The following is a 27,935-nucleotide window of genomic DNA, read 5'->3' as shown; positions in this document are numbered from 1 at the left end:
TTTTGCCAATAATCACTTTTTAATCTACTTGTACTTGTATTCAGACATCCATGGTATAGTAAAAATAACTGGATTAAGAATCAAGATCCTAGAATCTGATTCTCAGGTCTGCCATTAATTACTTTTTGACCCAGGACAAGTCACACTGCCTCAGGGCTTCCGTTTCCCCATATAGATAATTAGAAGGCTATATAGGACTATATAATCTCTAATATCCCTCTAGGTCCAACAATATTAACTTTTGACTAAATTATTATGCATCCAAATTTATTAGGGATAATTTTTAACTGACATGTGCCTGATCCAATAACCTATTAGCTTAATATAACCTATTGACCTAAATTATTATGCTTCTAAAGTTATTAATGATAATTTCAAACTGACAGCTGTTAAAATGCATTTCATATTTAAAAGATTATATTTTTTCCGATGATCAGTTCTCCCTTGTAGAACTTTGGACTTGGTTCAAACACATTATTTTAAAAATTGGTGTGAAATCCCGATAGATTGTTCTACAATTGCTGTATAGAGACAGGTTTCTATCCCCCACTTATCTGAGAAGAGTACCACATATTCCAGTTTGTATCTAATTTCTCAAGGTAATGTACACTAAACAGAAACTACGAAATAATGTATCTGGATGGCTGGTTTTGGTTTCCTATCTTCTGAAGATTGGCTAAATGGGATCTAAGTGGGACATCTAAGTGTACATAAGATGCCAGGCCTAAAGTCAGGAAGACTCATCTTCATGAGTTCAAATCCAGCCTCAGATACTTAGTGGTTCTAAGTAGTTGGACAAGTCATTTAATCCTATTTGCCTCAGTTTTATATTTGTAAAATGAGCTGGAGAAGAAAATGAAAAACTACTCGTTTCTTTGCCAAGAAAACCCCCAAAATCTTGTTGGGCATGATTGAAACAACTGAACAACAGAAAGTATCTAGCTTGTGTTTGTATTTTAAACATTTATAGGGCTACTGCATAATATTTCTAACTCTAGTGATGTTTTATAGTGATCATATAGAGCTATGGATTTAGAGATCTTAGTGGTTATTAAGTCCAACATTCTCATTTTACAAATGAGAAGTTGAGAGGTTAAGAGACTTGTCTAAGTTCACACAGCTAGTAAGTTCTGGAGGCAAAATTTGAATTTTAGTCTTCTTGATTTCTAAGATTCTGCTCTGTTCACTCTTTTCCTTATCTGTCTCAATGCCGAGTCTATAAAGTGAAGATGCTTGACTATGTGAATATGACAATAAGAAGTTGGACTTCTGATAATGATGATTGCTTGAATAAAGGCAGATGACCCAGTTCCTTCATAGAGCTAGCTCAAATGAGAAACTTGATTTAGTGGGAATTAAAAATGATACCAGATTATATTTAATGAAAATCAAAATTTAATCACTACAATGGTTATGAGCTAGTCTAGGATCTTATCAAACTGCTATATTATTAATCCATACTTGCTATTGTCATATTTAAATGTGATGTGCTAACAAGTATCATCTTAACAAGTATCAACTTTCCAGTTGTATTAAGATTTTTCCAGAAGAATCCCTAACAAAATGGAAAAAAAGGAAAAAATACTTTTCAGATAGAAGTAATGATAGTGCAAAATAAGAGAAATTACAACAAAAATTGATATAAATGAAAGGCCATTTCATCATTGTGATCATGAAAAATCATGATCATAATAATTCTAAAACAGGACAAGATGTCAGCATGTCTGATAATTATTAAATTATTAAAATGTAGGTAAAATAAAAGCAAAAAGCAAATCCAGACCTAATTCTTCTTGTTTACAAACAATTACAAGTTAAAGAAATGTTTAGTGACAGAAATGGAGTATCTTTTTAGCAGGATGAATTGAAGATTGTGACCAAAAATGCCTTTCTCCTAGCAGAACATTTATTCAGACAAATGCTTCAGGTTAAAGGCAGTGAAAGAAAATGGAAATGAAAGAGAAAGTGAAAATACTTCTACTAAAAGTAATGATTGATCTGATCATTTTAAAAATTGAGTTCAGTTGCATAATGTTATAATGATCAAAGAAGTAGCCAGTGGAGTTGAAGACACTGTGAGATGTTATTCTGAAAGGAGGTAATGTAATGAGGATTTTGCTCTGAAAAACTACAACCACTGATCCCTTTCTAATTCTTCAGTGGTCAAATAATAAAGCATAGGTGACAAAAGTCATTTTAGCTCAGCTATTGCAAAATATTCCAAGAATAACAATATTGCATTGTCAGGCAGTGTTATTGATTTTAGATAATACCCCAAGTGATTAAACTACACTTGGGTGGAAAGTTGATCATGCAAATTTACTGACATAAAGATAAATAATTGGCACCTACCAGCATATATGAATATTCACAGAAAATAGTTCGGTCTACAGTCCTAAAAAATTTCAAATTACAATGATGATGTTTTCATCATATCCTTTGTAGCCTTATTTTTCAGTGTGATATTCAGTAATTTAAAATATTTTTAATTTTGCTTCCTATAATTACTATATTATTTTGTCACAAACTTGAACCAGAAATACATCTTTCTTATCTTTTGCTATTGTATTATGTTAGCAAATATGAAAAAAATCTTATTTAAAAATTTTTCCATTGCACATTTCCATTTAGTTGAAAAATAATATATTTTACACATAATTACAACTTTGTATTCTAATAATATGATTAGTTTATGGGATTCATTATTTGTCTTTAGTAGGATTTAGCTATTTTTACTCTAGCCTGAAATTAGCACTAAACTAAAAAAGTGACCAAGAAATTCAATGAGAAGAAATAATAGAAAATTATTTCTTTCTTTCCAGAACTACAGAAGCAATGGGCAATAAGGAAGAAGCTGTCACAGAAGTCAATATTATTTTAAACCAAAAAGTTGGCAGCTTCCAAACCCAATCAGAAATGACTGTAGTATGCAGGGATCTGTAGTTTAAGAGAGCTGAATGCTCCTCCTAGAAAACCTCAGTGTAGTTGGAATACTCCATTGTGATTGTAAATTCACAGTAGGGGGTGCTGAAAACTAGCTGGAGAAGCAATGACCAATGGTGTGCAACAGCACTTTGATGATAATGTTCCAGCCAACCAGAGACTCTGACACCTTTAGCATAATGTTTTAAGAAGTTATACACAGCTCTGAAGATCCAGTTCTCAAAATTTCAAAAACACAAGAAAGGGAAGCTAATCATGGGAGGTGTTTGTTGTTTCTCCTTCTTTCTTGAAAAGGACCAAGACATCAGGGAGATGATTCAAAGGAGAGTTAAACATACATATATACAGTTTAATGTAGAAATATATCAGAATTCAACAGGCAAACAAGTGAAGAAAAAAACCAAATGATTCTAAGGGATACATTTCAACTGTGGGATGGATAACAAATTGCAAGTGAAATGGATTTAAATGAGGGAGGGCTGTGCAATATCTCCTGCCTCACTCTTCCCGCCAGAAGGACCTAGGGCCAAGATATAAATCAAGGTGAAGGTCAGTGCAAAAGTCCAAGTGACCCAAGATTTTGCAGGGCTGAGCAACCTATCAGAAAGTGAAACAGGAAATAGAGTTTGGCCCTGAAACAAAACTTTGATTCAGGAATATGAGAGATGAGTAAAGCAAAGTAAATATTAATCAATATAAAATGTTACTGTAGTTCTAAAAATGACTCAGAATTCATCCAAGAAGAAGAGAACAGTTCCCAAACAATTATAAGCAGAGATTTAAAAGAAGAGATGTTTTTTCCATAAAAATGACTATCTAGAAGAAATTAAGAAATTTTGAAAAACAACACAAAAGCTCTGGAAGAAAGACCCAGAAGGAGAATTAGTACAGAAAAGAAAATAGTAAACCTTATTCTGAAAACTAGAATAGGCCAAATGGAAATCTATGACTATCTTAAACAATGGAACACAATAAGAAGATTAAAAATAGAACAAAAAGTAAGATATTTGATGTTGAAACACTGAACTAAAACATTTCAGGGGAAAAGAATTTAAAACTTTTGAGATCATTTAAAACAATGATTAAAAAGTCTGGTTGATATAATTAAAAAATCATAAATGAAAATTACCCATATCTATCAGAATCAGAGGGCAAAGTTAACATAGAAACAAACTACTGCCTAAAAAGATCCCTCAAAGAAAAGGTCAAAAACATTGTAGGCCAAATTCAGAGCTCCAAAATCAAAGAAAAATATTTCAAGTATCCAGAAAGAAACAACCAGGATGACAAAAGACCTATCAGCTTCTACTATAAATGACAGGAGATCTTAGAATACAATACTGTAAAAAAAAAAAAAAAAAAGGGAAATGGTAAAATCCAAAATACAATAACCTGCAAAGTTAAGTACAGAATGGTAGTATTGAGAAATGCGACTTTAATGGAATAGAAAAAATCTCCATCTATTTCTAATGGAAAAAAAAAAAAACAAACCAACAAACACAGAGCTAAGTATGAATTTTGAAATACAAACTTGAGTCAAGAGAAATCAAGAGAGCTAAATATTTGAGAGTTTGGAAATAGGATATGAACTCTGATTCTAATAGAAGGAGAAAAAACAATTTTGGATTTTGTAAAAAACAGAATTTTGGATTCTGTAAAAGTTTTTGAGGAAGCAAAATAAGAAAAATAGGCTTGGTTCAGTTCTGAGGATTTTAAGAGGAAAGAGAGATGAGGGGTAAAGGAATCTGCTAGTGTGCAAAGAAGAAGATGAAGTTAAAACTTATTGTTTCTCATAATTGGGATGTATGAAAAGTATGTAGATGTGGAGAAAGAAGGGAATCATATGAACCTCACTCTTATGTGAACTGTTCAAAGGAGAGTTAAACATACATATATACAGTTTAATGTAGAAATATATCAGAATTCAACAGGCAAACAAGTGAAGAAAAAAACCAAATGATTCTAAGGGATACATTTCAATTGTGGGATGGATAACAAATTGTGATATGTGAATATATTGAATTATAATCTTGTCATATGAAATGATTAAAAAAGATCACTTCAAAGACATTCTAGATAATAAAAGCTAATCCAGAGTTAAGTGAACAAAACCAAGAGAACAGTATATATAACAATATCATAAAGAAAAATAGCTTTGAAAGACTTAAAACTCTGATCAAAGCAATGACCAACCATGTCTGCCTAAGACCTGTAATGAAACATGTTATTCAATTTCTTACAGAGAGAAAATAAACATAAAGTATAGAAAGGAAACTATTTTTGGCCATGGCCATGGAATATGTATGCTTTATTTGACAGTACTTTTCTGTTATAAGTTTTTTTTTTTTTTTTTGCTCCTGTTTTTTTATTGAAAGAGGATTAAAAAGAATTACTTTGGAAAAGTGATGCCAAAAAAGAGGATCACTTGAACATTGTAAAATATATACAAAAAAGAATATAGTGTAATTCAAAGGAAGTCACAGATGAGCAAGGAAGTTTGGTGAGTAGCTTATGTCATTAGAAATACATAAATGGAAGGATGTATCTATACATCCATTCATATATACACATTTATATAATGAAGAAATGGTTTGAAATAGATATTTATGGCCTCATAGAGAATTCTCTTTTTGCAATTTGTTCTGTATTTTTTAATGTTTAATTTAGAATATTTTTTAAAAGTAAAAAAGAAGTTGAATAGTAAAAAAGTACAAATTTACCTTTTTATACTTTAATTTCTTGTGTCAAAGAAACTGACAAATTATATTACAAGCAATTAGACTTCTATAAATTGGTACTTTATAAAATGAATATTGTTGAACTATAATTTTAAAAAGGTAAGGTGGGATTTTACAACCAGACTTACCAAAAGTACTTTCTTTCCTTTAATTTTTTTAGGCCACTTTTCTAAAGTACATAAAAAGAGCCACTTTGGTTACTGCTCATTATTTTAGGGCACCCAGATATAAAAGAGGAGGCTTTTTTCCTTTGGCATGTTGAAAGTTTCAAATCTTCCACTATTTTCAGAAAGGTATACTTACCCACTATAGTTATCAGAAGAATAGACAGTACTATGAGGAAGATGTGGCCCAGCACATATCTCAGGTAAACATTCAGTGTGAAGCAGAGACCAGGAATGCCCATGATTGGTTGAAAATTCTAAGCTGACACTGCCATCAATAAAAGAATCAACAATGAAGAGGGTCAAAGATAAACAAAGTAAAAACAATTCATACTTGACTGAACACAACGTTAATATTTGTAGGACAAACATAGAAAAGGATCTTTCCCAAAATAGTTATTTTCCTTTTCCTCCATACGCAAATTGCTCTTGATTGACAAATGGCCACAATTCTTGTGCAATGATCAATTAAATATTTTCAAAATGGCAAATAATAACTTCAGTTAGAGCCCTTGTAATTGATAGATTGGAAGGCAATTACCTCATCTCACACTGCCGTTTCATCATGCTAAAATGAGAATGATACATTCTAAGCCGGAGACAGGACAAAACAACACTTGACTGATCAGAAATGAGAAGTCATGCTTGGCCCTCCAACTGCTAATTGATTTTAGTGATTATTTTAGGGGTCAAGATTTTTTTGGATTATTTATTTTTCCTTCACTCTAAGCTATATTCCCCAGTGGCTTCTCCAGCTTATATTGTTATTTAATAGCTTATATTGCTATTCCAGAACACCATTGATATCTTTTAGTATAACCAAGGTCAAGGTATTAAGATGAAGAACAGAAGTATACTTATAAGAGAACTTGAATTTCAAAATAACATTATACATATACATTTGAGAAATGTATATGATAGAAAATAACTATCAGGCTTGTTAATTATTAAAGTGACCTAATTTTGTACAAGGATGAAAATGTTTAGTCCTCTTCTAAAGTTCAGAAGATTTTACAGATAATATACAGAAACACACACAACTCATCTTTAGTTTTAGTAGTTAAATCCATGTTCTCATTTAATATTAGATCAAAATCTCAGCCTTTATACCTGTTACCAGGCTGATGAGTTCCACATCCAAGGTTGATGGAAAATTGTATCATATGGGATACTGTTGAAGGTAGAACAGGCAAAACATGGAAAAAATCTATTGCCCAGACATTTCTATTGGATCCCTGGTTATTCTTTTGTCTGAGACAAAACTTGGTGGCAGGAGTCTGAAGTTCAGGGTTGATGACGACAGAAACCAAAGATGGAACCTTTAAAACAAACAAATTATTTACAATTACAATAATGAACAAGAGATCCTTTAGGTAACTAGCACTTAACATGATGGGGGAACACAAAAGAAAATCATAGTTTCTATACTTTCTTCTTGGGAATGATATAACTCTAATGAAATCAATCATTATTTCTATGTACATGATTCCCAGATCTATAATTTTGTCCATATTTCTCACCTGAGCTCTAGTTCAACATCTCTAATTGCCTGCTATAATCTCCACCTGGATGCATCCACATGCATCTCCTGTTTAAACTTAAACATGTTTAAAAAAGAATTAGTTGGTCTTTCCCCCCACATTTGTTTTTCTTCCAAATACTTCTTTTTCTGTAGAGGGTACCACCATCATTCTACTCAATCAGTTTGCTCTCTAAGAGTTATCCTTTATTCTCTTCTACATCCCATATATGCAACCAGGTATGAAGTCTTTTGGGGAAGCTAGGTCGTGTGGTGGATAGAGTACTGTGTCTGGAGTCAGACTCATCTACCTGAATTCAGATTCGGTCTCACACACTAGCTGTGTGACTCTGGGCAAGTCACTTAACGCTGTTTGCTTCAGGTTCCTTATCTGTAAAGTGAGCTGGAGAGGGAAATGGAAAATCACTCCAGTACCTTTGTCAAGAAAACCCCAAATGAGATCATGGAGAGTCAGACACAATTTAAATGACCAAATAAAATGAAGACATAGATTCTGCCTTCATGACATCTCTTTCATTTATGGCCAAATATCCACTCACATGATTACTGTGTGAATTTATTCCCTCAACACCTCTCAACAGGACAATTCTAATAGTTTGTTAATTGAGGTCTTTGCACATTGCCTCCTTTCACTCCAATCCATCTTTCATACTGGTACCCAATTGATATTCCTCAGGCATTATTTTGCCCATATTGCTCCTACTTAAGAAACCTCAATGCTCAACTATTCTAGAAATAGAAGCATTTCTATTGCTTCTGGGAATAAAAATAAACTCTATTTGGAATTTAAAGCCCTTCACAGTCTAGCTCTAAACAATCTTTCAAGACTGACTCTAAATTATTTGCTCTCATATATCTACATTCCAGGACAACTTATGGTTCTCTGTACTTGATTTTCAATCTCCTTCTGGGCTTTTTTCACAGGCTGCCCAAACATATAGAATACTCTCTCACTTCACCTCTACCTCTTGAAATCCCTAATTTCCTTCACAGCTTTATTCAAGTGCCATCTCCTGCAAGAGAACTTTCTTAACCCCCCCTAGTTGTAAAGTTCCTAATGTAACTACAAAATCTACACTTATTATCTCTGTATATTAATATATTATATATATAATACATTAATATATTTTATGTTTATATGTATACTTATTTTCTCTGTCTTGCATTTTATTTTCTTTCAGACTGTTTCTTTGCAATAGAATATAAGCTCCTTGAGGGCAGGACTATTTCATTTTTGCATATATTTATATGTATTATTTATATATTTATATTTAATAATTATTTTAATAATAGAATTATTAGAATTTGAATTATACAATTTAAACAATATAATTATTATAATTATGCATAATTATAATACTATACTAATTTAATATTTATATATTTAATAAATGGTTATTGAATTAAAGTGAGGTCATATCCCTAAGGAGATAATATTTCACTTGATTATTATCCATATTACACATAGCTAGAATTCTTCCCTGCCACAATCAAACTAACCTTGCTATTTTACTTGTCTTAATCAATGTCACTGTGACAGTTTTAAAGTAAGCATGTTTCACAAATACCTTATTGTGAGTGAAGTATTTGCAGCCCACTTAGTTCAAGTCAGAGGAAAACTGATATCAATTTTGATAATATCTGATTATCCTCAAAAACTGACAAATAGTATTCTGTTCTAAGCAGCCCAAAATATTATTCTATATCAGTGGGACCTATGATGGGATCTGAATGCAAACAATTAGGCAAATGCATAATCTTGTATCATGCTGGGAAAAGAAAATTGAATTGTTCACATCTTCAGAAAATTCCCAAGGCTTGTTTCATTTGGTCAGAACAAACCATTGAGTTACTGCTAATGGCAGCATCCCTTCTGAGCACCCAAGATCACAATGTGTGGGTCATATTGATTCTTCATCCTTCTGAAAGCATCCTCTATTCGGTTTTCTGTTTATATCATACCTTTCAAATCTTAACTATGAGCACACTGGCCATGATATGTCCTCAGGCCCTTTACAGGGTGTCTTCAGTGCTGAATGAAGACTAACTAATAATGATTGTGTCAGCACAAATAAATGTACAATTAGAGATAAAAAAAAATCCAAGCCCATAACAAGCATCTCACATAATTTTGAAGATGTTTGCAAACAACTAGAGTCAACACCTGTCCTAAATCCAAAGGGCAAAGCAAAAAGGTCGACCTCAGCAGTTCTAATTAGCCAAGAAGAAAGCAACAGTAATAATGATCTGCATTTCTACAATGCCTCTCGTCTGGGGAATCTCAAAATGCTGGATAAATATTAATTATGCCTGATGGCATTCCTGTGGGGCTGCATAATTAGAGATCCTTTCAGGGCTTTCAAGGAGACAAGACCAATTGTCACTCAGGGTATGGAGCTCTGCCTTCTTTTCTGATAGTATTTCATTCCTTTCTAGTAAGACCCTAATTCAAAAGTATAAGGATTTAAAGGGTCTGCCTAAAGACATTATTTTCATTTAAATTGAGCAATTTCATTCCTAATAGTATCTTATGGTGTTGTTGATATAAGACAGTTTTGCTTTTATATCTGGAGTAATTTCTATAGATGGGTAGCCTGAGAAGGGCCAAAGAAGTTGTGTAGATTGGCTGTGTTTACCTTGTAGGATGAATAGGAAAGTGTGTCCAGAGTAATATGCTCTTTTCGTCCTTCAATTTTTGCATAGAGAATGACATCATTTTCATGGGATTCTCCAGGGTCACAAATTCCTCCTGTACAATAAGTGATCGTTAGATTATTAACACTCATTTGCTGCAATTATCACATAAAGTACCAAATTAAGTTCCAGGATTATAAAAATAATTATATCAGGAGGTGATTAAACTATGACCTAAAAGAAAACAAGCCGGGAGGAGACCATTTACCTTTGGCTCAAAACAAGCTGCAACAAAGATCAAAGACTTAACACAAATAATTCTTTGCTTAATGAGATTGAAAGAATAATCTGCTATGAGGAAATAGTATTTGTGTCTTCACCTTTCAACCTATGTGAAAAGGGCTTATTCTGCTTTCTAAAAAAAACAATTTGGGGGATTACATTTGAGATCTTTACTGCTAAAGTCCAAAGTCTGATAACTTAACAACATACTCCACTTGATTTTTATTTCCATTTCCTCAAAAGGGTAACAATAGGCTTTTACATTTTAGTTTATATTAGAGAATTCATTTACTAATATCAATCTGCTTTTGCATAATGACTTTTACATTTTCAAAGAATTCTCATATTATTATCTCACAGAATGGCTGATAAAGTGAATTGTAAAATTATATAAATGAATATTATGTAAATAAAATATATAAAATATAGAAATAATTATATAAATCAAATTATTATCATTAGACAGGCAACTTAACATTGTCAGGAAAACCTAACTTCAAAAGCTGTGAAACTGATTAGTTGTGTGACAGCAATGAGTTTCATCATTTTCCTGAGCTTCAGAAAATGCCTAATGCTAATATACTAAGTTACAATTTGACTTGGGGAAGTGAGCTTCAATATAATATTATCACAGAATGAGGTATCTTTTAGCTAAACCTTACTATAATCCTATATATATAAGTTTAAGAGGGGTGAGTGTTATTTATCATTCCATTTACAGAAGAGAAAGTGGAGGATGAAAGGAGTTTAGTGATTTCCGATATTCACACAGTATTTTAAAAAAATCAATGTCTATTTATTAAGTGCTTATTGTGTGTCAGGAATTTTACTATTAGATAGACAAACAAATAAAAACCAAAACAAAAGCCTTTGCTATTAAGGAGTTTCTGTTCTATTCTATAAAGAGAAATCATATATTCCCACATAAGTAAATATGGACTACGTAGGCAGAAAACATATTCATTATTTGGTGGGAAGCAAGAGGATAAGCAGTTGAGGTGAGGAGATGGCACATACCTTGTAATCTGAAGAGATTTTAAAAGGTAGAAGGAAGCAGGCAGTATATCCCAGACCTGAGGGATGTAACTCAAGCAAGGGTGTGAAGACAGAAAATGTAACGCTATGTGGAACTAGTAAGTAGGCCTATTGGGCTAGAAAGTTGAGGGCATGAAAAAGAGTTATGGTGAATAATCTTGGAAAGATGGGCTGTAGCAAGGCCGTTGTTATTGTTCATCTTTCATTTTCCCATAAGACCAGTGACATCAAGAAGTGATGTACTGAGTTGTAAGTGACTTAGATTTAAATGAGCCAGATCTGTGTACAGTTATCAGTCTCACTCTCCATTCTAGTCATTAATCCCATGGCAAGGCAAAATTTAGGATGACTGACAATGGTCCAGTATACAGTCAATTATTTTGTCATCTTTGATTTTTGACCAAGCTTTAAGTGCTCCATGGCATCTATTTCAGTCTACGTTATGGACAAGGATTGCCTTGGCAAAAATAAAGCCATGTGAGAAAGAAGTGAAAGAGGGAATGGAAGAGGACATCTAAGTGATATGAAATGAGGAAGACAGAAGAAGTTCTCAGAGAATAGTCTCATATTTTTGGTGAAATGAGAAAGGAGATTCTGAGCTGACAGTGCATGAGAAGATATAACATTTGGATGAGCCACTGAGAGTAAAACAGAGAATTGGTTATGGAGGAATAGGTTTGCCTTGCTGAAATGAGGATCAGATTAGAGAATACAAAATTAATTGACATTACATAACAAACTTGTGGGGCCCAAGCTCAGTTAAGGTTAGAAAGAATAAATTTTATTTGGGTCTTGTAATTTTCTTCAATGCCATTCAAGATTCTAGGTTTAACAGGATTGGGGATTGGAAAAAGGATGATTGGCAAATGGACAAGGAGACAAGAAAACTAAAGGTAGAAAATAGTAGAGTTGAATTGATTTACCAAGGGATTAGAATTGGCAAGGGAAGAGAATATAGTCAATACAGAGGTGATAGTTTGGGAAAGTATGAGTCATGGTAGGAATGGAAGGAATGATGAGAATGAAGAAGATTGAGAGTTGTAAGGCATTAAAAAAGATGAAATGATAAGAATTATGATCAGATAAAGGAGTTCATGAATATGGAAGTTGGACACATACTGATGATGGCAAGGTCAAAGGTGTAACCTTCTTTGTGTATACTAGGTGGGGAATGGAGAAGCAGGTTATGGTTACCTGAGGAATTTGAATGGTGACTTATTTGAAGAGGTATCATCAATATATATACATTGAAGTCCCCAACTACAAAGATAGGAGAAGTTAAGGATTGAGAAAGATGATAAAGTTAAGCACTGAACTCATTGGAGAAGAAAGATAAATATCCTGCAGGTCAATAGATAACAAGCAGTAAGATTAGATAGGGTAATAAATTCTGATAGTATGAACCTCAAAAGAGGACAAGTTTCTTATTTAAGATAGTAGTAGAAAACCGGAAGTGGTAATGAGGAACAGGGACTGCTTTACCATGATCAGTGGATTAAGAAGGTTATGAAATTGTAGCCAGTACAGTGAGACAATACCCACAGAAGCAATTGTTGTGGTAAGGGGGTTATATTTTACGGATTAGAAAATGGAAGGAGTGAAACAGAAAGAAATTTGAGATGAAAAGAAGTTTGTTAAAGAGATTCAGAACCACTGCCCACTAAACTAAACTTATAATAGAAGTCTTTTTGTGCAACAAATAAGTATAGTCTAACAAAACAAATCAATACATTGGTCATGCTTGAAAATTCACATCTCTAGTTCATTATCGCTCTGTCTAAAGGCAGGAAGCATGTTTCATCATCAGTCTTTTGAAGCTACTATCATTTATGTCTTTGATTACAGCTTTGAGGTTTTTTATACTTTTCTTTCATATTAATGTTATCTTCTAAATTGTTCTGCTCATTTCATTCTGCAATAAATTCATAAGTATATTCTATTTTTTCTCTGAATCAGTCATATTTGCCATTTCTCTAGGCATAATATTCTATTACATTCACATACTATTTCTGCTATACCTTTTCTTCAATATTTCCTGCCACTTCCCATTGACTCCCAGGTGATTATGGGAACTATGTTTTCCATATGAATAAAATAATATCACCTTATTAATTCATTTTTGATATAATTAGTTATACTGATAACACAACTGCATTGGCAGCAATGTTTATATAAATTTTTTTTGTTTTAATAAATCTGTTACTCTTGGGTGCTAGAATTTCTCATTGTTTTTCAGATCTTTCATAATTGTCTTTCATTTTCTATAAAATTTTTTCTTTAGCTCTTTAATCATTACTCATAAATAGACTTATTTCTTCAAAATTTTTTAATTATTTGGATTAATGAGGGTAGAACATCAAATAGATGATAGTAAATATCCAATAAAATCAAAGTAGCAAATTATTTTTGTAAATGTATAATTTGAATTGTTTTGTCATGATCTATTTTTACTTAGTTATATATTGAATTTATTTTGCATTACTAAGTATATAATGATTCTAAGTAGGATTCTAATTCTAAATAGAAAGCTTCTCAGAAGCATAAAGGATAGCCAAGGAAAGTCAACCTGGAATTAAAATTATGCTTCAATCAATTTCTAAAAGGAGAGATCCTTCCAATAATCAAGTTGAATACTTTATTTCCTTATTGGGTGTCAAAGGTCACTATCAGCTAGGCATTTGTGGGACCTTGGGTTTAGCGGCCATCTAATGTCAATGGTATTCTTTCTGATGGTCAATCACTTTGATACTACCTCTATTGAAGAAGTCCTGTTACCATAGCAACTGTAACTTAGATACCTTCCTAATTGGTGCTGCTGGAAGAAAAATAGAGTTCTTGTTTGGAAATAATTTTCCTTCTGAATGCAGGACAATTTATCTGGAATATAAGTATCTTATAAAATAATTTCCTTTTCTAGTAGGAGACAGATGTACTGCCTGTTTGAAGATATATTGCCCATGTGAAGGATCATATTGACTCTGCCTAACTATTGAGAATCTTAAAAACCATTTAATACCAACTTTAGTATCAAAACACTTTGAAATAAACCTGTTAGGAATACAAATATAAAATATTCTCTAACTTTATTTGAAGTTGGCAAAAATCAGATCAACAATAACTCTATTAAAAGATAATTGCAAAATATAAGCTTTGAGGAATTTATTTTGATAACTTTGAAAAAGAGAAAAAAAGATTTCCACAGGGTCTTATTAGCTAATTATGCTAATCAGTCTGAATGTCCTTAAGTTGGAGCTATACTTGGGCAGAGTAAAAGCCTTGATTAGAGAAAAGAGTCCCAAGCTCGAAGCAAAAGACTTTGGTTTGAGTTCCAGCCCACTAGCATTGCCCTTAAATATAACCTTAAATAAATCACTTTATTTTCATGGACTTAATTTTCTTATAAATTTTTTGTAAAATTATGATGGTTACTAAAATTACCTTTGTCAAATCTAATATCCTGTAATTCTGGATAGGACTTTTACAGACAGTTTGCACCACAAAGACAGACAGACACACATGTATATATGTGTATATATAGAGTGTCCCTAAAATTTTAGTGCAGTTTTAAGAAATTAAATCTTAACATATAAATATACATATATCCTTGCCCTTTTTTTCAGAAACAGATTTACACAGTATTTGTTTCTTTGGAAGCATGAAAAAGTCCTTTGGTTTGCTGTTGATTAGGGTTCTCTCTGTAGCTTGTCTTATGTATTTGTTCTCACACTATATCCTGATCAGCCTTCATGCTGGCTATATTTCTTTGCATCTCATAATGATGACACAAAGTTATATCTTTTTTTCATAATGACTCTTCTGCCCATCCTGCTTCTTAATCACATGCAAATTGTTTGCTATATAGTGGCCCTTTGGGTGTTGCACCAACATCCATCTATTTGGCTAGAGATATAGCCAAATGTAGCTATATTATTTGCTGGTAGCACTGGTAATGTTGCTGTCACAAGGCAATATTTAATAGTTTCTATCAGTGCACGTTTCCTATTCTGGGGCTAACTGAATCCCGCCAAAAACAGTTGTTTGGGAATTCAAGACTCAAAGGGTCTAATGGATCTTTCCATTTCTTTGTAGACCATTAATTTGAGTTGGAAGTTTGGAGTTTTGAACTATTGCATGTTTTGTTGTGGTCACTGATACTAATTCTTGTGAAGACCATTTATTCCTTTGAGGACCAATCTATTGTGAGATGCCATTTGGTTATTCATCTCAATTTTATATATTATTTGGATCATTATTCATCAAAACATCAATACAAATTGGTGAGAAAATATGCTATATTTCTTTCCTCTCAGAACTGGTTTGCATAGAACCTAAGAGAAGTATCATGCATCAAAAAACAATAATATCTTGTTACACAACGATAATAAAAGTTTAATGTTTTAACTTTTGAAAAAAGTGTGAATAAATTACAATAAGTAGTCATTGTATACATAATTTTCATCTGCATTTATATTTTTTTGAAGTAGTCTCATTTTAGGCATATGACCTATACTCAGAATAATCTAATATAAGTTTTGTGGTTGTGACAAGTATGGCTTATAAAGATAATTCTAAGTGGTGAGTCTTTGGGAAAAATCCAAACTAAAACAAATTTTTTTTTCAGAAATGTAATTCAGCATAGAGTTCATAATAAAGTATTATCAATAAATGAACACTGAGAAAGACATGTCATAATTAACATAAGGTTATGTTAATAGTTAATATAAATGCCTATGAAAAAATGCAATCTATGAATTAGATCTCTATTTTCTTCATTTTCTGCTTATATATGAACATAGTTTGTACCACCAGCTGCTACATTTTTATTTTAGAAAGAACTAATCATTAAAAGGTTTAGACCTGGGAGCTTCCCTTTGCCCTAAAATGTGACAGAAGAATAAAGACCTTGGATGGCAGTGATAGTAGTGACATTAAAAACATTAGAGAATTAATCTACAGGACTCTTAGGGGGTGTCTTGGGAAGGAACAGTGACATGAGTTCCTACTCATTTTTTTTCTTGTTTTTCATACAACTATAATATGTAATGAGAAAGAAGTGGAGATTTTAGGATCTTTTATATGCTAATTACAAGCCCTTAGATTTTCAAGTGAAAAGCATCTAGTGGGTCCTCAAACTACGCCCACTAGCACTGCCAGATGCGGCAGCTGAGGACGATTATCCCCCTCACCCAGGGCTATAAAGTTTCTTTATTTAAAGGCCCACAAAACAAAATTTTTGTTTTTTACTATAGTCCGTCCCTCCAACAGTCTGAGGCACAGTGAACTGGCCCCCTATTTAAAAAGTTTGAGGACCACTGAAAGTTTTTAAAGATGATAAATACAGTTAAGAAAAATCAGGAGTTCTGATTTATATCAAAATAATCAACCAATTAACAGGTTTTTTAGTACTACAATTAAATCTCACAGTTATTTGTTGACTATTTATAATAGTTCTTATATATTACTGCATGACTTTGAATATCATGTATATTCACTGACCCTTAGTTTTCCCATCCTCAAAATAGTAATCATCTTGCTTGTATTGGCAATACTGTCAGGCTACAGCAGGTTACCAAAGATAATTTACATGTCAGAAATGAGATAAGGAACATTATTAAGCATACAAGTGACCAAAAGGAAGATGAACTATCTGGCAAAAATTAGAGACAACAAAAACTTGGTGCCCTCAAAACTACAAAAGATCACCAATATGATGGGTACATCCTCTATAGATGACATGTAGAAAAGGTCTCCAATTAGTTAGATGGATTCTAAAGTTATTAGATTATTAATGGTTTTGTGTTGTTAACAAAGAAGATCTCCAGTGCAAGAATATGTGCTTGGCACTGTGCTGTTTTAGACTTTTATCAAAGGTTCAAATAAAGACATTGTTATGAAATCAGAGATCATTCACACATTGAATGGTGTATTAAGAACTGAGAAAGATTTTGATGGGTTAGAATACTGGGCTGAATCAAATTAGATGAAATATGATACGTATAAATGATAAGTTTTATATTTGGATTCAAAAGATAAGTCTCAGAAGTACAAAACAGGGGAGACAAGGTTAGACAGTATTTTTTCTAAAAAAAAAAATCTGTCAGTTTTTGTGAATGACAAATTCAATACAAGTTAACATTGATTTAGCAGTCATAAAATCCTAATGGAATCTTGGGCTCTGTTAAAAATATCAGAATATAAGAGAATCTTGACATACTCTTTCTCAGTCACATATGGAATACTGTGTTTATTTTAGGAAGCCAATTTTAGGAAGCACTGATCAAAAACAGAACATTTAAAGGAAAGCAACAAGAAGGATGAAAGGCCACATATCTTTGCTATCTGAAGATCAGGTAGAAGATAATGGGATGTTCAACTTAGAGAAGAACAGGAACATGACAGCTGTCTTCATATATTTAAGAGATTGTCATGTATACAAGAGATTAGATTTAAAAGGGGCAAGAATTAGAAGCAAGGGTGAAAGTTGCAAAGAGAAAAATTTAGGCCTGAGATAAGCAAAAAATTCAAGACAATTAGAGGTATCTTAAAATGGAACAGAAGTCCTCAGAAAGTAATGGACTCCCTCTCACCACTGGTCTCTAAGAAAAGGTTGGAGAACTACTTGTAAGGAATGTTGTAGGAGAGAATCATTTGTTTTTTTCTTCTGCTATGTGTTGAACTAGATGATAAAGGAGAGAACCTTTCAAATGAAATTCTGTATGAAAAAAAGGTATATAATCTGTAACTTTTGCAAAAAAAGCACCCAAAATGGTAAAACCAGAAACCATTTGAAACCATAATGAGTTAGATTTTGGTGGAGTGTAGTGGATGAAATAGAGCATCAAAACAATCAGACCTTGTTACTCATAAATGTACATAATAAAAACAAGACTCTGAGTTGGGGAGTAAAAGGTGGTCGATATCCTGTAGGTATGTCAAAACAAAACTCAAATGTCCTGATTCTACAAAAATCCTCATCACTATTGAGAACACCACAATTATTTTTAGCCAATAAGACTCAGAAATTTGAGAGCCAACCTTAGCTGCTAATTCTCCCTCATCCAAATTCCTCTTCACCATTTATCTGTCTTATTGATTCTGTCTCCATAACTAGTTCAGGCCCTTATCACTTCTCATTAGACTACTGCCATGGTCACTCAGTTTGTCTACCTGTTTCTGGTCTTTTTCCAACACAATGTATTTTACAAACAGTTACCCAAATTGAAATTCTTCTCTTATCTTGAGTCCTATATTCCCTGCAGGACATATTTACTTGAATTGTTTATCAGCACCTCAAATTCAATATGTCCAAAACTAAATATGAAAATCCACTTTATTCACAAAATCCACAACCTCATGTTTACACCTCTATTTCTTTTTACAGCACAATTATTTCATCACTCAGACTTCATCATCTTTGACTCTTCCTTTTCTGTACATACTCTATATCTAGTCAGTTGCCAAGTCTCTTTAATTTTATTTCTCCATATTTCACATCCATTTTCGTTTTTTCCCAATAACCTCTATAATTATATCTTACTTGGACTATAAAAACACCTTCTTAACTCTTTTCCCCTCTACAAGGCTCTCCTTTCTTTAATCCATTCAGACATCATGAGTAAAGTCATCTCCCTAATGCCAAAATTAGAGTATGGACCCTGCTCAAAAATATTTAGGAGTTTCCCGGTTATAAGATTAAATAGAAAATCCTTAGTCTGGCATTCAAAACATTTAGCAATCCAACTCCAACCTCCCTTTCCAGACTTTTATATTACAATTCTATTTCATAATATGAGTTCATTTTAAGTAGAGATTGTTTCATTATCTGTACTTATAGCCTCAGCTCACAGCCTAAGGTCAGGCATAGAAGAGGTAGTTAAATACTGTTTGATTGACATATTTTACATTCTAGGAAAATTAGACTACTAGCCATTCATGTTTCCTTGGCAATCCCCATCTCTGAGCATTTACATGCTACAAACCCCAAGCCCGCAAAAAGACTTTCTCTACAAATATGCCTTTTAAAATCATCCCTTTCTTTCAATGCCCAGATCACAAGCCCATTCCTCTGGGAAGCCTCCTTTCTTGCCCCTTACCTGAATCTTTCTCTTTGATATTTCCTATGCACTTGAAAAAGACAACTAGGTGACTCAATGGACAAAGTTCAAGAAGACTTGAATTTAAATATGACTCCAGCCACTTATTAGCCATGTGACCTAGGGCAAGTCACTTAACTCTGTTTGCCTCAGTTTCCTTACTTGCAAAATGAACTGGAGAAGGAAATGTTTTACTAACATTTTGTAGTTATCTTCGTCAAGAAAATCCTTGACAAGTTCATGAAGAGTCGGACATGACTGAACCATCTGAACAATAGCAAAAACAAAATGTACTTGAAACTCTCCAATGATTTTTGTTTGGGTAAGTGTTCAATAAATGTTGAACTGAATGATGATTGGAAGGAAACATAATAATATATGCCTTCAACAAGTTGATTATCTGGTAAGACTGGATAAGGTAAAAATAGAAGTCCTACATTCTTGTTTTGTACCATAATTAAATTCCTATTGCTCTGGTAAATAGTGGATAAACAAAATAAATCTTAGACACAGTCCTTGTACTTAGAGAGTTTATAATTTAGTAAGATGATACCACAAAAATATACAAACATACATGAAATTGTGACTAAGGGCCATATTGGGAGGGCATAACTCCAACTATAGTGGCAGTTAAGAGAATGGAGTTATCAGTGTGGACTAGAATGTCAGAGAAGGATACATTAAAAAAATAAGAATCTGAGCTGGAGTTTTACAAATGTAATAGATTTAGAATAAAATGGAGAGAAGTTCTTACAAGTGGGTAAATCAGCATGGGCCAAGGTATTGCACATATACAGGACAGAATAGGTGGGAGGAATGAATAGTGAGAGCTTCTTAATCCAACTGGCCGTATGTTAAATGAATGTTAATATGAAAAAGAATTCTGAAGGTCAATGTATCTCTACAGTGGATCAAATCTAAACTGTTTTTTTTTGTCTGAAAATTTAACAGAATATAATGCTCTTACATCTGAAAAGAAGATCAGAATTCATGGTGTCCAAGCTTTATTCTAATATGAATCTCAGCTACCATGGAAAGACCTACAGTGACAGGGAATTTACTATCTCCCGTGACTATATATTCCTTTTTTTTTTTTAAATAAAAGTTCTAATTACTGTCCCTTATAAAGACTCAAATCTACATCTCCAAAATGCTATTCCTTAGTCCTACTTATATATGCTGAAGCCAAAAAGAAGATTGATACTTCTTCTGTATAATAATCCTTTAGATATCTGAAGTCTGCTGTCATTTCTCCTTCTCCACTATTAGTAGAAATAGCATCTACTTTAGAAAAGGTTTTGAAGAACTTAGATAAGTGTTAGGTATATATTTACCTGATAAATGTCCTATTTAGATTCATTTCAGTTAATTTGAATTGATCCCTCTTACTCAGTAACCTACTATTTGAAGAATATTATCTATGGGATAGGGTTTTAATGTGAGAAATAGAAAAAAGTTATAACAATAACAGTGATGTTCAAGATGGCGTGAAAGCTTAAATGCAAACAGGATAGGCAACATATTATGGCAATGATAATTTCAAGGTTTTCTATGAATGATCTGAATAAAAGTATATTTAAGTTGAAATGTGGATTTTAAAATTCAATAAATGATATTTTAATGTGCAATCATTTCAGAGTCAAAGCTGTATATTAATTTGGAATGCAGGCAGTTCTAATTTAGTTTTTTATATTTTGCTTTCAATACATACATCCTTCTTTATATAAAACAGAGAATACTTGGAGAGGTGAAGATGAAACAGATGAGGCTGCTGGAGAGGCTGTGTTGATGATGAGACAACAGGCATGTTTTGTCTTGCTAGAATGAGAACTTCTATTAGAAGTTCAGAAGGTGGACAAAGTTTATTTCCTGTTACTCTTTCAAGTGTTGCCATGATTTGAAAGGCTGGGAAAAGTTCATGCCTGTTTCCTGGTCACTCAACAAAACAGCCATGTGACACTTGTACATAACTGTACAGTAACTTCCACTGATAAAACACATAATTTTGTCATTTACTATTTGAAACAATAATTAATCACAACACTTACTTTCTCCATGAATTTTCCCCAATACTTAATGTTTATATATATTTTAATAGGTCGAGGATCACAGATGTAAAGCTGGAAAGGCTCTTAAAGGCAATGTAGCCTAAAGTTCTCATTTTACATATGAAGAAACTGAGGCCAGTTAAATGATTTGACCAGCAAGATCACACATATAAAAAGCACAAAAGTGGTATCTGAACCCAGGTTTTCCTGACTCTAGAGTCAGTATTTTTTCAGTATACCATAGAAGAAATAAGGTTTATCCAAACTTTTTTTTTAGCATTTGTAAAGAATGCTACAACAATATACTATAGAATATTGAGTTTCCAATCTTAAATAAGATATGTAATAGCATTATATGCATGAAAACAAATGGCTCATCCTGATGGAAGGAAATCCTTTGGGAATCTAGTGGATGAAAAAGGTATTGAGGTATTTTGCTGTTTAGCAGGATGATGATACACCATGGTTAGTATTCTTTGTACATCAGTAACAGTGGGGGTGGCAAGTATAAGCATTCCAGTACTCTTTTCTGACCACAAGGAATGTAGCTTAAATTTTGAGTCTTTCCTTTCTCACTAGAGATACCTTAAAACAATCAAATTTCCTAGGAATGAATTATAACTTAAGATCTCATTGAGGTTAGCAATGTTTAAGAAAAAGGTATTTGCTTACCCAAAGAGAAATAAAACCTCAGATTTCCATAGTCTGTTGTGTCCATATATGGAGTACATATTTTTCTCTCTCCTTCTTTTAGGAAGATCATAGATAAACCTGATTCTAGAGTTCCACATTCATTGCCAATGACAGCTCCTATGATATCCCACCTGAAATAAAACAAGAGATTTGTTAACAAGATGGTCAAGACAAACCTAAAATAGAATAATCTACCTTACTTAACACAAGGATAGCTCCCTTCTTAATGGATAATTTCAAAAAACAATAAAGCTGCGAATATAAACTTTAAGATATGAGAAGCAAAAATCCCCAACAACCTTGGTGATCTCAAGCTCCTCCTGGATTTTATTCCTTATATCTGAGACAGCAAGTGACTGGATCCTTGTATTACTTTGTAGGGAATGAAAAAATTACAGAATATTAGGAGTAGCTTGAAGTGTTCTCAGAACTCATCCAGACCAGAGCTTCTTAAATTTTTTTCCTGATTCCTTTTTGCTTAATGTGATCCTGAGTAGATAGATATATAAAATAGATGTCCAAGCAAACCTTTACTGATAATAAATCATAGTTTTCTGGCCCTTCAATTCAGTTATAAGACTCATATGGGATCATGAGCCAGTTTTAGAAAATGATATCTAAATCAAATTATAACTCAAGAATTCTATGAAGTCCAAATAATGAAAGGCTAGAATCCAGTTTTCCTTTAAAAAATTTATATGCTCTGAGGTAACTAAATCTACCCCTGGGAAAAACTGATTGTTAGGAAAATTTTCTTCATATTGAGCTAAAAAAACCTTTCACCCACTGATCCCCTGCCCTTTGGAGTCAGAATGATTAAATCTAATTACTCTTCCAGATGACATGAAGTCTTATAAGATTTATCAAAGTGTAAATATTACAAAGCTGGCAGGAGAAAACAGCTAATGCATTTATTGAATGAGAGAAATGTAGATTCCAAAATTCTTCAACAGGCTAAAAACAAAATGGGTCAATATGAATGAATAAAAAAAGTGTTCATTAAGGATTTACTATATCCTAGGCACTGTGCCAAGTAATAAAATTAGGTGATACAATTACAAAAACAAAGACAGTCCATGTTCCCAAGGAGTTTAAATTCTAATAAAGACAAGGTCTATAAAGGAACAGTGGATCATTGGTTATATGGATCATGAGCAGAATCACAAGGCAAATGATTGGTGAGTCCTTTCCCAGAATGATAGAGTTGATTTGATTAGTTCCAGATGGAGAGATGTAAAAGTGTGTGTGTGTGTGTGTGTGTGTGTGTATGTGTGCACACATATGTGTACATTTGTGTGTGTATGTGTCAGAAATGGGAGATAAACTTACAAATGCATTGCAAAAAAAGAATATTGGATTGCATTGTTATGTCTGGGAGGATGCTTGAAAATCTTTCACCAATAAAGTATGCAGAACCTATCAGTTAGACTCTGATAATCTTGGAAGATAGAGAGCAACAACATGGGATCAAAGACACATAATGAATGTATACTGCCTGACTATGATAAAGAAGGCTGATCTACCCCAAATGCACCTAAGGCGCCAAGATATGTTCGTCTCATCATTTTTTCACCGTGATACCTCCCACAACTAGAGCAAATAAAAGCCTGGCTACATCTTAAAATGTTTTTCTGAGTTTGAGAGAGGTTAAGTGACTTTCCTCTGGTCCCAGAGTTGGTAAGTGACAGAGGAAGGGTGAAAGATGGGGGGATATGAACCCAGGGTTTCTTGACTTCAAATTTAGTATGGTAGAGTGGATGAAGCGCTGGACTTGGAGTCCAGAAGACCAAGGTTTAGATTTCACCTGATTAGTGGCAAGTCACTGAATTTCTCTGACTTTCAGAGAATTTTCCCAATTACATGTAAAGATTTTAAAAATTTTTGAGTTTAAAATTCTTTCCCTTTCTCCTGTCCCTCTCCCACTCTTTGAGAAAACTTTAATTGATTATATAAAGCCATCTTGATTATACATGTGCAGTCCAGCAAAACATTTCCATATTATGTTGCAAAAGAAAACATAGATTAAAAATGCAAGAGAAATAAAGTTTAAAAATTATGCTTCAATCTGCATTCAGAGTTGATCAGTTCTTTCTCTCAAGATAGATAGCATTTTTCATCATGTTGCTGTTGTCGCATCCAATTTTTTGCAATCCCATGGACTGCTATGTTAGGTCAGTCTATCATCCACTATTAATTTTTTTCATCTTGGGTTCCTTGCAATTATCTTGAATTATTGTCTTGATCAAAGTTAAATCTTTTATAATTGATCTATATTACAACATTGCTTTTTACTATGTACAATATTATCTTGGTTCCTCCCACTTCAGTTTGTATCAGTTCATATAAGTCTTTTCCTATTTATCTGAAAGCATCCTGCTCATCATTTCTCTTAGCAAAAGAGCATTCCATCACAGCAATTTATTTTTAGTTCCAAGAAGGGTGCTCTAAAGTGTGTAAAATGCCTTACACATATACTTAAACTTCCAAATATTTTGGTGAGGTAGATATTATAAGTTAACATGTTTAAGAAAACAACAATATGTAGGTTGAAGTCTCAGAATATGAGAAGAGGAATTGGGGAAGGAAAGATAAGTATGACATAGGCACTGAATTTGGTGAGAAAGGAGGGAGAATCTTTTGTTTGAAGAACATGGTCAATTTGTATAGAATCAATTGAGGAGGAGAAGTTGTAGAATGGGTATAGAGGAAGAATCCAGAAATAGCATGTGGAACACATAAGTCAAGGGACATGAGAAAAAATATGACTAATAGTACAAAATGTAAGGGTATAGAGTTGAAGTAAGGGGTAGTTTCCTTTACCCTAGCAGACCTCAGATAGGCAAGAAATGTCTGCTGAACCAATTACGTCTAGCCCAATAAAAACAACTACAGCATACTTGGATTTTTATCAAATCAGAATTCTCTGATGATGTAAAATTATCAAATATTTTAACAATGCAAACAATTTCTATATACCACTATTGAAACAATCAAAGGCAGAAACTTGGTACAAACAACCTAGTTAATCAAATTGGGAAGAAGAGAAGTGCTTTTTTAACCATTAAATGAAAGAAGCTGTTACTGCATAGGAAATTTATTGTGATTGTTTAAAAAGAACCAATTGCCTCCTGTGGGTCTTTGGTAAAACAGAAAGGCAATTCAGAAACTGAAATTTTAATGGTTGAGTCAGCCTATGAGTAGACAGTTCTGGGAAGAAATCACTTTGAGGTAGAGAGAACAGCATCTCCCCAAAGGAGAATGACTTTGCAAACTTCAAACAATGAGATGAGTTGGGCTTCCTCTAGCCATAACTGGAGGACAAATTATACATATTGAGGAAATACAGCATCTGACTTTACAAGGTATCCCTGATGGAAACCCCATCATGATTTCATACAGTAAAAAAGGATTTCCAGGAACCAAGAGGTGGGAATTATTCCTTTGTCATAAGTGTGCTCTAAACTCCACCCTCTCATGTAATCTGTGTATATTTATGGCAAAATATGCCCTGGTTTGGAAGAGATGTTTTTGTATCAACTGTTCTTATAATAATAAAAAAAAGTATTTTATTTTTTCCCAAATCCATGCAATAACATTTTCAACATTTACTTAAAAGTTTTTTTTTGAGTTCTAAATTCTCTTCCTTCCCTTTCTGAAAAGGCAAGCGACACATTCAATTTTCAAAGCTAATTAAGCCTGACAGGCTAATTAACATGGAGTAATAATGGAAAACACATCAACGTAAACCTTTTATCTTATGGTGAGCAATCTAGTCAGTTCTTTCTATTATTTAATCTTTCTTTTCAATCTTAGAGCTAACTAGTTGGTATAGCAGATAGAGCACTAGACCTGAGGTCAAGAAGACATTAGTTCAAATGTGACCTGAAACACTTATTTACTGGGTGACTCTGGGTAAATCACTTAACCTCCTCAATTTCCTTATATGTAAAATGGAGCAACAATAATACCTGCTTCTCAAGGTTGTTGTGAGGATAAAATATTTGTAAAACCCTTTGAAAACTTCAAAGCTTTCAATGCTAGCTTTTATTATCAAGAAATATGTGTCTTTTTAAATCGGTGTTTTATATTTGACTTGTTGATATGGATGAGTAACATCTTTCTAGCTTTAAATATTTTGCATCGGTAATTTTACAATAATTGGAGCAATTTGTGTAAATAATTTCTTACCACTTACCTAATTTTAAAAATCTCTATTGCATGGAGATATTTTTTTTCCCATTAGGAAACTAAATTATTACATATTATTTGGCAACATATCCTTTTTATCCTTCTCCTCTAGTCAAAGTCAATGACAAATTAAGACTCATCTTAGTGTATTTAATCTATCAGTTTGGATACTCAACATGGATAATGGTTTTATTAAAGCAATCACTCAATCAACAAGCATTTATAAAAGGCTTATATCATTCAACCAAAGGTATTTAAATCCTTAACTTTAGTCCTTTTAAAGACACACCATTTATTAATTACATGGGCTTCAAAAATTATTTAAAAATTCCTTTTTAAAAATATAATTTCTTGGGGCAGCTAGGTGGTTTAGTGGATAGAGCACCAGCCGTGAAATCAGGAAGGCCTCAGTTCAAATTTGACCGTAGACATTTAATACTTCCTAGCTGTGTGACCCTGGGCAAGTCATTTAACCCTAATTGCCATATATATATATAAATTTCTTTTTTGGTCAGGGTCAATTTGATGAACACTACTAGCCCAATGAATTCTTCTGCAGATGGGACAAATTGGGGACACAAAATTACAGTGATTTGCCTAACATCACACAGCATAAGAGGATCACAAATGTAGGTCTCCTGATTCTTGGGTAAATATTCAACTACTGGTAAAATACGAAAGGCTTTTAGGTCTCAGAAAAAGGAGTGAATCACTCTGATTTAAAGAAGGTAGATACAAAAACATCTGGGATATTTTATTTTATTTAAAACAAATTTTTTTTGATGCTTATTTAGATTTTGGAAGCATTTTTCACAACCTTCTATGGAAAGTAACATTTCAAAGAAGAAATTTGATTGATCTTTTGAATATGCTACCAAACCACCAAAAAATAAATAGTTGATTCTTTTTTTTGTTTATGAAAGGTAAATGCATACTGGTTCATTGGTCTTTTCTATGCTCCATTTATCCCAATTAAAACACTCAGTCTAGTGATCCACAAAAGAAACTGGTCTTATGTTTTTTTCTAGTTATGGAATTCTTCTAGTGTATTTTAAAAATGAAAAAGATGAAATGACATATGAAAATATTATGTATAGGAATATGGACAGAATTGGTAACTTTTGTTAAGGTAAACTTAACTTTTAGTTGTATATCTTAATAATTTTTGAGGATTAGTTTATATAAAACATATTTGGAAATATCACCATAGGTGCCATCATATTCACAGACTATTGAAAAGTTGCTATCTTCTCTTTGCTTTGAAAATCTGTCTTTATTTTTTCTTTTGTCACTGATGGTTGATTAAAATTTATAAACAAAATTGTATTCCTAGGAAACACAGATATTTATAAGTTTTATAGGAACAAGGAAGTTTTATTTAGTGAGAAATAAAGAAAGGAACCCAATAAGCAAAAACAATTATCTTGAGGAAATACCTACTCTTGAAATGTCATGACACTGAAATGTACCAATCTATTATTATATATCTACTATTATATAAACGTGGATATTCTACAGAATAAAGGTGAAGTAACAGACCTAACACATGACTGAGATTTAGGAATTCTCTGTTTAAA

General features: G+C 32.7%; 1 protein-coding gene across 1 annotated transcript in view; it reads right to left on the bottom strand.

Moving 5' to 3' along the window:
• RELN (reelin) overlaps positions 1-27,935 on the bottom strand; it is a 389,961-nt gene that overhangs the window by 192,538 nt on the left and 169,488 nt on the right. Inside the window, exons 10-13 of the mRNA XM_051963196.1 lie at positions 22,150-22,301; positions 10,022-10,134; positions 6,956-7,164; positions 5,985-6,113 (exon numbers count right to left, since the gene is read on the bottom strand). Of these exons, the coding sequence (XP_051819156.1) occupies positions 5,985-6,113; positions 6,956-7,164; positions 10,022-10,134; positions 22,150-22,301 (603 nt within the window). The remainder of the gene's footprint in view (positions 1-5,984; positions 6,114-6,955; positions 7,165-10,021; positions 10,135-22,149; positions 22,302-27,935) is intronic.

Source organism: Antechinus flavipes, chromosome 5 (assembly GCF_016432865.1).
Source record: "Antechinus flavipes isolate AdamAnt ecotype Samford, QLD, Australia chromosome 5, AdamAnt_v2, whole genome shotgun sequence".
NCBI classification, from domain to species: Eukaryota; Metazoa; Chordata; class Mammalia; order Dasyuromorphia; family Dasyuridae; genus Antechinus; species Antechinus flavipes.
The sequence above is the reverse complement of the archived record's forward strand: the minus strand, read 5'-3'. Positions and strand labels throughout refer to the sequence as shown.